The sequence below is a fragment of the Pseudorca crassidens genome, chromosome 10, assembly GCF_039906515.1.
Source record: "Pseudorca crassidens isolate mPseCra1 chromosome 10, mPseCra1.hap1, whole genome shotgun sequence".
Taxonomy (NCBI): Eukaryota; Metazoa; Chordata; class Mammalia; order Artiodactyla; family Delphinidae; genus Pseudorca; species Pseudorca crassidens.
Window position 1 is genome coordinate 102,734,251 of NC_090305.1, and position 13,753 is coordinate 102,748,003.

At 53.2% G+C, this 13,753-nt stretch overlaps 1 protein-coding gene across 5 annotated transcripts in view; it reads left to right on the forward strand.

Annotated features, from left to right (window-relative positions):
• Window positions 1-13,753, forward strand: part of CAND2 (cullin associated and neddylation dissociated 2 (putative)) — a 29,236-nt gene that overhangs the window by 13,644 nt on the left and 1,839 nt on the right. For 2 of the 5 annotated variants that reach the window (XM_067755531.1, XM_067755530.1), the window contains 7 exons: window positions 1,334-1,620; window positions 2,658-2,799; window positions 3,141-4,643; window positions 6,832-6,927; window positions 9,866-10,035; window positions 11,327-11,524; window positions 12,579-12,746. In XM_067755531.1, coding sequence (XP_067611632.1) covers window positions 1,334-1,620; window positions 2,658-2,799; window positions 3,141-4,643; window positions 6,832-6,927; window positions 9,866-10,035; window positions 11,327-11,524; window positions 12,579-12,746 — 2,564 coding nt within the window. The remainder of the gene's footprint in view (window positions 1-1,333; window positions 1,621-2,657; window positions 2,800-3,140; window positions 4,644-6,831; window positions 6,928-9,865; window positions 10,036-11,326; window positions 11,525-12,578; window positions 12,747-13,753) is intronic. The other 3 variants (XM_067755534.1, XM_067755533.1, XM_067755532.1) reach the window with 2 other exon arrangements.

Sequence of the window (13,753 nt, forward strand, 5' to 3'; positions counted from 1 at the left end):
CAGACAAGGAGATTGAGACTTAATGAGAAGAGATTTGCCTGAGATAACACAGCTAGGAAGTGTCGTAGCTGGGACTTGGAGCCATGTTTGCCAGACTCTCCCACCTCGTGCTGCCATCTCTGTACCTTTTTAGTTACGGCTTCCAAGAGCCATTGCTTTAACCCAGCAGAGTGAAGCTCTAGTGGTGGAATGATTGGCACTGACAGGGAGAGATACCTGGATGGGGGATGGACTCAATGGCTTCTTTCCTTCTGTGCCTGTGGGTCTGTCTGTCACTCAGAGGGAAGGCCCTGGGCCCTGGAGGCATTGATGGAGGTGAAGGCCTTAGGTCCTGATGGGTACTCAGAACGAGATGCAGTGGTAGGAGATGAGATTGGACAGGCATTTTGGGCTCAAATGCCCGGCCAAGGAGATTGGGCATTTTCTTGTGAGTAACAGGGAGCTCTGGATGTTTCTTCATGGGTGACATAGGGTGGAGATAACGAGGGTCCATCAGAGGGGACACATCTGCTAAGCTGACAAGACACATCTGGGGGACCATCCATCTGGCCCACTATGGCTTGTCCAGATGCAGTGCTCTGAGAGTCTGAGTTCTCTGCAGGGCAGTGTGGGTAGGAATATGCTGGCCTTTGAGCCTGTGCCTGGGGGTGTCCCTAGGGAGGACCATCCCCCTCTGAGCCTCATGCGTGTCTCCCAGATGTATGAGTTGGCTCTGTGGGCCTCATTCATCTCTGCTGTTTCTAGCTGTGTGTTCTCAGGAGAGTCTTCGCCCTCTCTGAGCCTTACATGTATCATCTATAAAAGGGGGCTCAAGACACCTTCATTCCTGAGGCATGGTGAAGACTTGAGCTCTGATCTCTTGGGGGAGCTTGGAGAGTGGAGAGCCACACAAACACAGCTTTTCCTTAATTGTTAGTCCTGCTTGGAAGCTGGAATCAGGACTCTGTCTGGGGCAGGGGAGCTATCACCTTTCCCTTCTGAAATCCCAGTAAATGAAACATCACGCAGCCAGTGCTGAAACCAAAGTTTGGGTCTTGTGCCCCAAATGGATTCCCTAAATCCTCACTGGAAGCTTGGGAGTCAGTTTTTCCCTGGTGTAGTCAATACAACCAGGAGTCTGGAGGCAGCGGGAGGACGCTGGCCTACCTCCAGCTGGTTCCCTGCTTGACGCCACCCCTAGCACAGGGCAGGTGTTCATTAACGGGTAGTGACCATGGAAAGGTGGGGCCCCGGCGGAGCCCTCCTCACTGCTCCCTCACTTCTCACCCCTCCGTCCTGGGAGACCGCCCTGGGTGGTGCGCAGGGCTCCATGGGTGTCCGGTTCCCTCCCCAGAGAGCGAGGACGAGTACAGCGACGATGATGACATGAGCTGGAAGGTGCGCCGGGCAGCGGCCAAGTGCTTGGCGGCTCTGATCAGCTCTCGGCCCGACCTCCTGACCAACTTCCACTGCACCCTGGCGCCCGTGCTCATCCGCCGCTTCAGGGAACGCGAGGAGAACGTCAAGGCCGACGTGTTCGGAGCTTACATCGTGCTGCTGCGGCAGACGCGGCCCCCGAAGGGATGGCTGGAGGAGGAGCCCACCCAGTCGGGCAGCAACCTCCAGATGCTGCGAGGACAGGTGTGCCTGCCCGCCCCTCCCCCTGCCCCTCCCTCCTGCTCACCACCCTTCCCTCCTCCATCCCCTCACCCTCCCACCGCCCCCCATCTCTCCACCCACTGGATTGTGCGTACGGAGCACCTGCTGTGTGCCCGGCCCTGTGTATGAAGTGGCGGGGCACAACAGGGGGCAAGACAGATGAAGTCCCTGTCCCTGGACCACACAGTCTCGGGCAGATAGCCAACAGCACGAGTAGGGTTCCAGGCCACAGCAAGGGGGTTCAGTTTTTTTCTAAGAGGGTAGACGCCACGGGAGGGGAATTATGGGATCCCACTCACATTTGAAAAGGCTCACTCTGGCTGCTGTGTGGGGAATGGATTGTAACGGGCTGGAGGCCGCTGCAGCTGTGCAGGTGAAAGGGCTTGGTGCCTTGGGCAGGGGGCAGGGGGACAGGTGGTCGGACTTGAGAGATAGTTTTGGGGTTTGCAGATGGATGTGAAAGGCAAGGGGCAGGGAGGTGTCATGTGAGTTCGGGGCTCTGGCTAAAAATAGTGCAGTCCCTGACATGGTGGAGGGTGGAGCGGGGGCATGTCCAGAGTTCTGTTCTGGACATTTATGTTCGAAGCCCTCGTTGGATGCCGGAGTAGAGGTGTCTGGCGGGCAGTCGGCACACAAGTCTCGTGTCAGAGATGTAGATCTAGGAGTCATTGCTTCAGGGGAATCCTCAACTCGGAAGTGGATGAACTCACTGGGGAGGGAATCTAGCTGGAGGAGGGAAGGGGGCCCCGGTGCTTCACCCTCACCAAGCGTAGGAATGAGAACCACACTGCCCGGTGACCTTGAGCAAGTTACTTCAACTCTGTGCCTGTTTCCCATCTGTCAGCTGGTGAGTGTGGAATCAGGTGCCTGGTACAGAGCGAGTGATGGGAAGCTTGGGGTGGAATGATCCTCTCCACGCTGGGGGTCCTCCATGGGCAGGTGCCCAGGCCGAGTCCCGCAGTAGTGGGTGGGGTGTGGAGGTTCCCGGGTGGTCACTGACCTCCCCCCTCCATCCACAGGTGCCTCTTGTGATTAAGGCCCTGCAGAGGCAGCTTAAAGATCGGAGTGTCAGGGCCCGCCAGGGTTGCTTCAGCCTCCTCACCGAGCTGGCAGGCGTCCTCCCGGGCAGCCTGGCAGAGCACATGCCCGTGCTGGTAGCAGGTAAGATGGACTGGAACCCAGTGTCTGCTGTTCTGGGCTTCTTCCTGAACCCAGACCCCAGCCCCAATCCCTGAGAGTGCCCCTGTTCAGCAACCTACAGTGGCTCCCCACTGCCAGCAGTGAAAACAGGGCCGGGGTGCCATGTTCTGTTTTTAAATAGGTTTCCTGGCCTGTGTCCTCAGCCCTGGCCCCGGCCAAGCCCTGACCTCATAGAATCTGCTGCATGAGATCCCAGGTACCTGGGTCCAGCTCAGACACCTGAGGGTACTCCACCCCTGCATCCAGGGAGGGCTGAGTTGCGTCAGGGTCTGTGGCCTGGTAACCTTGCCTCCCACCCCCAGGCATCGTCTTCTCGCTGGCGGACCGCTCCAGCTCCTCCACCATCCGGATGGATGCCCTGGCTTTCCTGCAGGGGCTGCTGGGCACAGAGCCGGCTGAGGCCTTCCACCCCCAGCTGCCCGCTCTCCTGCCACCTGTGATGGCCTGCGTGGCTGACCCTTTCTACAAGATCGCAGCCGAGGCCCTGCTGGTGCTCCAGGAGCTGGTGAGGGCCCTGTGGCCGCTGGACGGGCCTCGGCTGCTGGACCCCGAGCCCTACGTTGGAGAGATGTCCGCGGCCACCCTGGCACGGCTTCGTGCCACTGACCTGGACCAGGAGGTGAAGGAGCGGGCCATCTCCTGCATGGGCCACCTCGTGGGCCACCTGGGTGACCGGCTTGGGGAGAACCTGGAGCCGTCACTCTTGCTTCTCCTGGACCGCCTGCGGAATGAGATCACCCGGCTTTCTGCCGTCAAGGCGCTGACACTGGTGGCCGTGTCGCCACTGCGGATCGACCTGCAGCCCATACTAGCTGAGGCGCTGCCCATTCTGGCCTCGTTCCTGCGGAAGAACCAGCGGGCGCTGCGGCTGGCCACACTGGCCGCCCTGGCTGCCCTGGCCCAGAGTCAGGGCCTCGGCCTCCCGCCATCCGCCGTGCGAGCCGTGCTGGCCGAGCTGCCCTCCCTTGTCAGTGAGAACGACATGCACGTGGCCCAGCTGGCTGTGGACTTCCTCGCCACCGTGACCCGCGCCCAGCCAGACTCGTTGGCCGAGGTCAGCGGCCCTGTGCTGGCAGAGCTGCTGCGTTTGCTGCGCTCGCCCCTCCTGCCAGCCGGTGTGCTAGCGGCCGCTGAAGGCTTCCTACAGGCCCTGGTGGGGACCCGGCCGCCGTGCGTGGACTACGCCGAGCTCATCGGCCTGCTCACGGCGCCCGTTTACGAGCAGGTGGCGGACGGCGGGCCCGGCCTGCACAAGCAGGTGTTCCACTCGCTGGCTCGGTGCGTGGCGGCCCTCGCGGTGGCCTGTCCCCAGGAGGTGGCGGGCACAGTCAACCGCCTGGTCTCTGATGCCAGGTCGCCCAGCTCGAGCCCAGGGGTCAAGGTCCTGGCGTTCCTGTCGCTGGCCGAGGTGGGCCAGGTGGCCGGGCCGGGCCCCCAGCAGGAGCTGAAGGCGGTGCTCCTGGAAGCCTTGGGCTCGCCCAGCGAGGACGTGAGGGCGGCTGCCTCCTACGCGCTGGGCCGCGTGGGCGCGGGGAACCTGCCTGACTTCCTGCCCTTCCTGCTGGGGCAGATGGAGGCCGAGCCCCGGCGGCGGTACCTGCTGCTACACTCGCTCCGGGAGGCCCTGGGGGCCGCCCAGCCTGACAGCCTGAAGCCCTACGCCGAGGACATCTGGGCCCTGCTGTTCCAGCGCTGCGAGGGCGCCGAGGAGGGCACCCGGGGGGTGGTGGCCGAGTGCCTCGGGAAGCTGGTCCTTGTGAACCCTCCTTTCCTCCTGCCGCGGCTCCGGAAGCAACTTGCTGCAGGTAGGGGCACAGGGGTGGGCAAAGGCAGCCCAGATCGGAGGTGGGCAGAGGTCCACATAGGGTGAACTTGTTCAGGTGGTCAGGTCTGAGAGTCACAGTGTTGACAAGGTTCAAGGCAGAGGAGCCATTAAAAACAGTGTTTCCTGAGATTTAAAGGCCTCTGCCTGTGGGACCCTCTGGGATGGAGGGGACAGAATCCTTGATGTGTCCCTCCAACAAATAAACTTTTCACGGTGCCACTTGTTGTGGACAGCAGCCCTGTGCTCCAGGTGAGGGTTAGTAAAGTCAGTTCTCTGAGGGGCCAGAAACGGCAGCCTGCAGAATGCAGCTGTGTCGGGCTAGCATGAGGCAGGAGCAAATGTAAACGTGGGCTAGGATTGGATGCCAGGCCCCGGGTGTGGAGAGGGCCAGGGAAGGGGTGAGGAAGGCAGGTCTTAACGTTCTGGGGTTAGGGCGCGTCAGGGTGTTCTGCAGCTCAGGGGGGAAGAAAGCGGGCAGGTGGACTGTGGGCTCTTAGGCAGGTGAAAGCCCCTGAGGGCGAAAGGCCTCCAGGCCTTGAGCTAGTCCCCTGGTCCCCGTAGGGTCAGTGCTGTGTTAGTTGACATAATGCAGCCAAAGTGCTTGCTATAGTGGGTGGTACCTAATTAGCACTGCTAGTATCCACTGTTGTTGCTGTGTCAGTGATTCCAGTTAAACCCTTCCTGGGTTGCTGGTATACAAGCAGCAGCTCTGGGCCCTCACCGCTGTGTGGGCAGGACAACCACATTGAGGACCTCACCTGTTAACACTGCACAGGGCTCTTCACGAGGAACCTTGCGAGGCAAGAGTCTTGGGATGAGGGGCAGCCCTGCCTTTTCTAAGCTCAGATTTGTTTAGACCTCGTGCCCGCTGTTGAACCAGCTAACCAGTCACATTTCCTATTTACTGCTGGCTGCTGGGATGCTTAGAGCCGAATCAGCGGCCTGCTTCTAGCAAGTTCATAGGACTTTCTAGTTGCCTCTCGCTGCATGCCCCTCACTCTGGTTTCCATCTCACTTTGTCCTTGGCCTCATTTTTCTTAATTCAGTTAATCCTCTTCTATGTGTATTACCTTTATCAGCCACCCTGAATCTTCTTAGGAGCCAGTCAGGATGGAAAGAGAAAGAGGAAAAAACTACAAGTCTGAAGTCAGTAACTCACTCACTCATACCCTAGCATCAAATTGTAAACTTTCTGCTGAGTCTTGAACTGCAGTCTTGGATGGAAACAGCCTTAACCCATTCAGTGCTGTGTGCCGGAGGGGTGGAAACTGCCAATTAATCTCCTTCACCCTAATGGGAAGTGTACTCCCTTCCCTTTCTGCAGCTTCTCTACTCAGAAAGCAAGCAGAAAAGCAAAATTAAGTGAGTTCAGCCTGCTTGAAGCATAACTGCTCCCTCCTTGGAGAAGCCCACAGAGAGGGCTCAGAAGCAGCTGGTGAATTCTGGACCTGCTGGGTGACCTTAGACCTGAATTTAACCATTCCAGTCTCTCCTCGTGTAAAATGGAGATTAAGAAGAATTTTTATTAATTATTGTTACTAATATTATATGATTTTTTGTGTGTGTGTGTGGTACGTGGGCCTCTCACTGCTGTGGGCTCTCCCGTTGCGGAGCACAGGCTCCGGACGCGCAGGCTCAGTGGCCATGGCTCACGACTCCAGCCGCTCCGCGGCATGTGGGATCTTCCCGGACCGGGGCACGAACCCGTGTCCCCTGCATCGGCAGGCGGACTCTCAACCACTGCGCCACCAGGGAAGCCCTATATGATTTTTTATTATTATCAACCAGTGACTAGGATTAATTAATCCTGAGGATTAATTGAGATAATGTGTCTGAAAAATAGGACGCAGCCCCAAGGCCTGGGCAGAGAGGTCTTTCTTGGGCTGGAGCCCTGTCCTGGGTTCTCGTTGTCCGTTCCTGTCCTTGGCGTGGCTGCCTGAGAGCTGGCAGTTTTACGCTCTCAGCCGAAGTAGGAAGAATTCAGGGGAGATTCTGGGCTGCCAAGCAAAGTGGTAGCATCAGCTTCCCCAGAGATGTGCGGGGCGTTTCGTGTGGGGAGGAGACGTGGTTCTGTCTCCCACGGAGGCAAGGGGAGCCTCAGTGCCCTCCGGCCTGCGGGTGTCCGGGACCCGCCGCGCCCGCCCCAAGTGCCCCCTCCCGTCCTGCAGGTCAGCCACACACCCGCTGCACTGTCATCACAGCCCTCAAGTTCCTCATCTCGGACCAGCCGCACCCCATCGACCCCATCCTGAAGACCTTCGTTGGTGAGTGCCCCCGCCCCTCTGCTCCCTTTGGTCACCTCCACCCTGTTCTTGGGCTTGAGCTGATTTTTCTTTTTTTTTTTTTTTTTGATTTTTATTGGAGTATAATTGATTTACAATGCTGTGTTAGTTTCAGGTGCACAGCAAAGTGAATCAGTTATTCCTATATCTCTACCCACTCTTTTTTTAAAGATTCTTTCCCATATAGGCCATTACAGAGTATTGAGTAGAGTTCCCTGTGCTCTACAGTAGGTTCTTATTAGTTATCTATTTTATATATAGGAGTAGGTATACGTCCATCCCAATCTCCCAATTTATCCCTCCCCACCAGCCCCTTGGTAACCATATGTTTGCTTTTGATATTTGTAAGTCTGTTCATGTTTTGTAGATAAGTTCATTTGTATTGTTTTGTTTTTTATAAATTTATTTATTTATTTTTGGCTGCATCGGGTCTTGGTTGTTGTGCGCAGGCTTTCCCTAGTTGCGGGTAGCGGGGGCTACTCTTCTTTGCGGTGCACGGGCTTCTAGTTGTGATGGCTTCTCTTGTTGCAGAGCACGGGGTCTAGGTGTGTGGGCTTCAGTGGTTGTGGCACGTGGACTCAGTAGTTGTGGCTCGCGGGCTCTAGAGGACAGGCTCGGTAGTTGGGGTGCGTGGGCTTCGTTGCTCCGCGGCACGTGGGATCTTCCTGGACCAGGGCTGGAACCCATGTCCCTTGCATTGGCAGGCGGATTCTTAACCACCGTGCCACCAGGGAAGCCCTTGTATTGTTTTTTAAAATTAGATTCCATGTATGAGCGATATCATACAATATTTGTCTTTCTGTGTCTGATTTACTTCACTCAGTATGACAATCTCTAGGTCCATCCATATTGCTGCAAATGGCATTATTTTGTTCTTTTTTGTGGCTGAGTAGTATTCCATTGTATATATGTACCACATCTTCTTTATGCAGTCCTATGTCTGTGCACATTTAGGTTGCTTCCATGTCCTGACTGTTGTAAATAGTGCTGCAGTGAACATTGGGATGCATGTATATTTACAAATTATGGTTTTCTCTGGGTATATGCCCAGTAGCAGGATTGCTGAATCATGTGGTAGCTCTGTTTTTAGCTTTTTAAGGAACCTCCATACTGTTTTCCATAGTGGCTGCACCAATGTACATTCCCACCAACAGTGTAGGAGAGTTCCCTTTTCTCCACACCTGTCCCAGCATTTATTGTTTGTAGATTTTTTGATGATGGCCATTCTGACCGGTGTGGCGTGATACCTCATTGTAGTTTTTGTTGTTTTTTTTTTTTTTTTGCTATACGCGGGCCTCTCACCGCTTCTCCCATTGCGGAGCACAGGCTCCAGACACGCAGGCTCAGCGGCCATGGCTCACGGGCCCAGCCGCTCGGCGGCATGTGGGGTCCTCCTGGACCGGGGCACGAACCCGTGTCCCCTGCATCGGCAGGCGGACTCTCAACCACTGTGCCACCAGGGAAGCCCCATGAATAAGTATTTTTAAGCCTATTGAAATATTTTCTTCCTCATCAAATTTTTGCCCACTACATTTTGCATCCATTGTGGTTTCTTGCCTGAATAAATGATTACTGACAGTTGCTAAATGACAACTTTCTAATTCCAGCATTCCTCCCATATTTATTAGTTTGCATTTTGTTCTCAGAAATAACTTTTCCTTTTCCCCCATTTATTTATTCATTGATTTGTTCATATCATTATAGACTCAGGGATTTGTATTTCACTCAATGGGTTATAATCTATTACTGTCTTTAATTTATTTTGATTCCCAAGATTGTCTCACATTTAGCCAGTGGGAGCCCTTCAAGCTGCTGCTTATGTTCTGTTGATATGTTTCCATCATTCTTTGAGCATCTCCTTACCTTTTGGCATGATAAGGTGCTCCCGACCCATCTTGAACCTTTCCTGCCCCAGCCCTGGAATCAACCATTTCTCCAAGGAGCCTGATTCCTTTTAGTGGAGAATAGTATTCAGAATCCAAGATCTGAGCACTAGGTGTGCTCATTGCTACTGGGGTGCCATTACTTCGAGGCCCTCTCAGCAGACAGAATCAGGAAATCTAAGTATGTATGACTTTACGTACATAGTCAGACACACATATATATTCCAGTCCAACACCATAGGGTTCATGCTAGCCTTTTCCCTTTCCATATACCCTTCCGTTACAGGAGAAACCCAGCTCCTGAGATATTTATTCACTTAATCCTGGAATACACAGAAGGTAGTCATGAGAATTGCTAACCCTTATCTGTGAAAAATCAGTATTCGTTTATAATTTTGTCTTTAGCCTGAGGGCATCTTGTCACAATGCTTTGGAAGTTACTTAGGTGAGTTGTTTTCTCCTTCATAACCTGGGTGGTTATATTAATCATTTGAAATTCAGTTGGTTTTTTTTTTAGGGATCCCTCCCATTCTTGATTTTATTTATTTATTGAATATATAAGACATTAACATAGTTATTAAAAAGTCTAACCTATAAGAAAAATGCTGTGTGATTTTGTGTAAGTCTCTTCACCTCTCTTATCTTCAGCATTCTCATCTGAAATAAAATCAAGTTAACATTTATAGAGTCCTCACTTGGTGCTCTGCTGTGTGCTTTGTAGACATCACCACATTTTTAATCCTAAAACCAGTCCTACAGTGTAGGTACTGCTGTTACACCCATTTTACAGTTGAGGACATTGAGGCAGGTGCCACAGTTAGGACGTGGTCAAGCCTGGATCTGAACCCAGGCCAGACTCAAGTCTACATTCTTATCTGGACTTTGAAGGTTTGTTGTGCAGAGTAGATGCTCAGAACACATTTGTCCCGGTCCAGCCAGGTCTGCACGGCTCCCGTTAACCAGATAAGCACGGTGGGGTGGGGGTGGTTTGTGTTTGGCTGTGCTGCCCCCCACACCACCTCTGGTCTTTCCGCCAGGAGAGTTCATGGAGAGCCTGCAGGACCCAGACCTGAATGTGCGCCGGGCCACCCTGGCTTTCTTCAACTCCGCCGTGCACAACAAGCCCTCACTGGTCCGCGACCTGCTGGACGACATCCTGCCCCTCCTCTACCAGGAGACGAAGATCCGCCGGGACCTCATCCGAGAGGTGAAGCCGTGGGAGGACCGAGCCGGGAGCCCTTGGGTCTGACTCCTGCGGCTGGGGCCAGGGTTAGGGTCAAGCTCATCAGAGCAGGTCCGGCCCACAGGGTCAGGTTTGCCCCTCCACTTCCCAGCTGTGTGACCCTGGCCGGGGCAACGCGATCCTCTCTAAACCTCAGTTTCTCCTCACGGGCAAAGGGAGGGAAATAACCATGTCCACATTATAGGGTTGTTGAGAAGATTTTTAATGAGTTAAATCCTACAAGTGCTCAGAACTGCTCCTGGCATGCAGTCGGTGCTCAGTAAATGTCAGCAACTCTTGGTTGTTTTTTTGTTTTGTTTTGGTTTTTTTGCGGTACACGGGCCTCTCACTGTTGTGGCCTCTCCTGTTGCGGAGCATAGGCTCTGGACGCGCAGGCTCAGCGGCCATGGCTCACGGGCCCAGCCGCTCCGCGGCATGTGGGATCTTCCCGGACCAGGGCACGAACCTGCGTCCCCTGCATCGGCAGGAGGACTCGCAACCACTGCGCCACCAGGGAAGCCCCAGCAACTCTTGTTATCACTCAACATTCAGCAGGTGTTCATGGAGCACCAGCCCTGCGTCCAGGCACCAGGGAGCTCATGACCTCCTGAAGGAGACGGAGGGATACCCTCTCTGCTGATTATTTAAGTTACTTAGAGCACTTGGTGAAGTTAGGATTTAAGAGGCAGAGATTAAAAGTGATTGAACAGCCAAGTCATTGCACGATATAATGAGAAGGGCTGAACCACCTGGCATTGCTGAGGAGGGTGTGACTCTGTTTAGAGGGGTTAGGAAAGTTTTCCAAAAGGAGGGGACATTTGAGCTGGGCTTTGAGGGGTAAGAAGGAGTTACCATTAAGAGCAGAGCCTTCTGGTTATAACTTCAGAGAGACCTGGGGTTTTAATTCTGGTTGAGCTATTTACTAGCTTGGGCTAGTGTCCTTGGGCAAGTTAGTTAACCTTTCTGAGCCTTAGTTTCCTCATATATTAAATGGAGTTAATAGTAACACTCTCTTCCTGGGACTGTTGAATGAGTAAAATGTCATCTGTCAAGCACTCAGCACAGTGCCTGGCACATCATAACTGCTCAGTAGATTCTAATCATTGTAATTATAATTATTGTTACTATTATTATCAAAAGGCATCATGGGCTGAGCAAAGGCATGGAGACTTAAGGGTCTAAGGCATGATTTGGGGATGGGACGCAGTACTGAACAGCAGAGGGGGAGGGGTGCAGCAGGAACCTGGGAAGGTGTCCTTATGCCCTGGGGTCACAGCCCCCAGCCCGCTGTCATCCCTCCCTCCTGCAGGTGGAGATGGGGCCCTTTAAGCACACGGTGGACGATGGGCTGGATGTGCGGAAGGCAGCCTTCGAGTGCATGTACTCGCTGCTCGAGAGCTGCCTGGGCCAGCTGGACATCTGCGAGTTCCTGAACCACGTGGAGGACGGCCTGAAGGACCACTACGACATCCGGGTAGGACGAGCCCCCTGCCGGACCCAGGCCCACTCCGCAGCGGGAGGACAGCCAGGCGCCACAGGGCCTACTTCTTGTTTGTCCCCCACCCCTGCCCCAGGCGCCCCCGTGAAAACAGCTGCTTTGTTCTTTAACAATAAGAAAAAGAACCCACATCTCACACCTTTGGTGGGAGTCTACACTGGGCAAGCTCTTGGGAGGATGGTTTGACCAGAACTAGAAAAATGTAGAATTTAGAAACATTTTATTTTTGGGGGGGGGGGGGGATTTTTTTTAACATCTTTATTGGAGTATAATTTCTTTACAATGGTGTGTTAGTTTCTGCTTTATAACAAAGTGAATCAGCTATACAAATACATATATCCCCATACCTTAGAAACATTTTAAAATTTAGAATTCTTAGACACTCCATGAACTGACTTCATGGAACTGACTCAAAAATACAAATACATTCAGAGTTTTATGTGAGAGATGGTTCTCCACAGCTTTCTGGGAGTTGGGAAAGGCTGGCAGCTACCAAAATGTCCACTCATGGGGAGCTGGCTCAGTAAGCCGGGTACCTCCAGCCATGGATGGGATCCTGGCAGCATTACAAGGACGGAGAGGGATCTCTGTGCTGGCATGGAAGGTGGCCAAGACTCACTGTTAGGTGATAAGTGAGTTGTAGAAGTTTGGGCCATTTTTTTATTACCTGTGAGGGAGACAGGTTTTACTTTCTATCCTTGTAGCTTTTTAAAATACATACAATGAACATGAATCATTTTTGTAACAAAAAACCAGTGTAAAATAATCAAAAGGAATTATGCTTGTCTTAAAGGGTTTAGACAATCTAAAAGTGAATAGGAAAGTGAGTAGTAATCGCCAAAAAGTTCCACTCCACCTAGAGAGAACCACTGTTGTAAATCTCAGTCTTTCCCGGGAAAATGCACAGAAACATTCCTTAATTTCGTCAACCAATATCTGGTGAGTGCCAGTACACACAGGTCAGTGTGGCAGGCAGGCAGCCTGGCTGCTAGAGCTTGGGCTTGAGCTCCAGACCTCTGCTTTTCCCCAGGGCCTGCTCCTTTCTGTCCTGGGCCATTTCACCAAGAACTGTCTCCTTCCTCCTGGGCAGATGCTGACCTTCATCATGCTCGCCCGACTAGCTACCCTGTGTCCTGTGCCTGTCCTGCAGAGGGTGGACCGGCTCATCGAGCCCCTCAGGGCCACCTGTACCGCTAAGGTAAGCCCCCTGCCAAGCCCTGGGCGCACCGGCCGGGTTCTCTGCAGATCGTTCATGGTTACTGTTTACTGAGAATCTCCTGCAGTACAGGTGGTGTATGAAGTGCTTTATTTGATCATTATCATTGCCCTACAGAGTACTTATTCTTAGCATTATACACGCAGGGAAACAAAGGTTCAGAGAGGTTAAGTTATTGACTGAGGCTACACAGTTAGTAAATTGCAGAGCTGGGATTCAAACCTAGCTCTTTCTTTCACTCATTAAACACTTCCTGAGGGTTGGGCCTTGTGCAAGGTACTAGGGATGCAACATTGAACATGATGGACTCCCTCCTCTCACATCCTAATTGGGAAACTGAGTCAGACCCTTAGAAAGATAGAATCACTGACTGATTCATTGATTGGTATAGGGCAGTTAGCCTGGAGTGCCTCAAGGTCCGGGGAGGATCTGGGGCAGAAGGCTCACGGAAAGCTGTCACGTGGAGAACAGAGCCTATCACACCTAGTAAATGCCTGCTGAATGCAAAACTAATTTGGGTTTTGGAAGAGTAGGAATTAACCAAGAAGAAAGCAGAGTATTTTAGATTGGAGCTTAAAGAGGGGTCACAGCTCTTAGGGGGCAGAGCCGTTTGAACCCAGGACCGTCCAGCCCCAATGCCAAACTTTTCACCTCTACCTGAGCCTCTTCGGGGAAGGGCCCGAGTGTTGTCTGGGCTGAGTGTCCTGAGAGCAGAGCAGAAGGGATCTGGACTTTATTCCAGAAGCAGTGGGGAAATTCCTGAGATTCTGTGAATAAGCGGGAGAGGGAGGGGATAAAGCAGTGGAACGCAGGCGAGGCAGCTTTGGAAGTCTACTCCCCAGCCTGTCTGCACAATGGGTGGCAGAGGCAAGGACTTGACTGGGGGTAAGAGGCCAGCTGAAGGCTGTCACAGCAACCCATTCTTGAAGTCCAATGGTGCCAAGAGCCTGCTTTAAGCGCAGTAAATAAAGATAGGAGATGGCGCATGA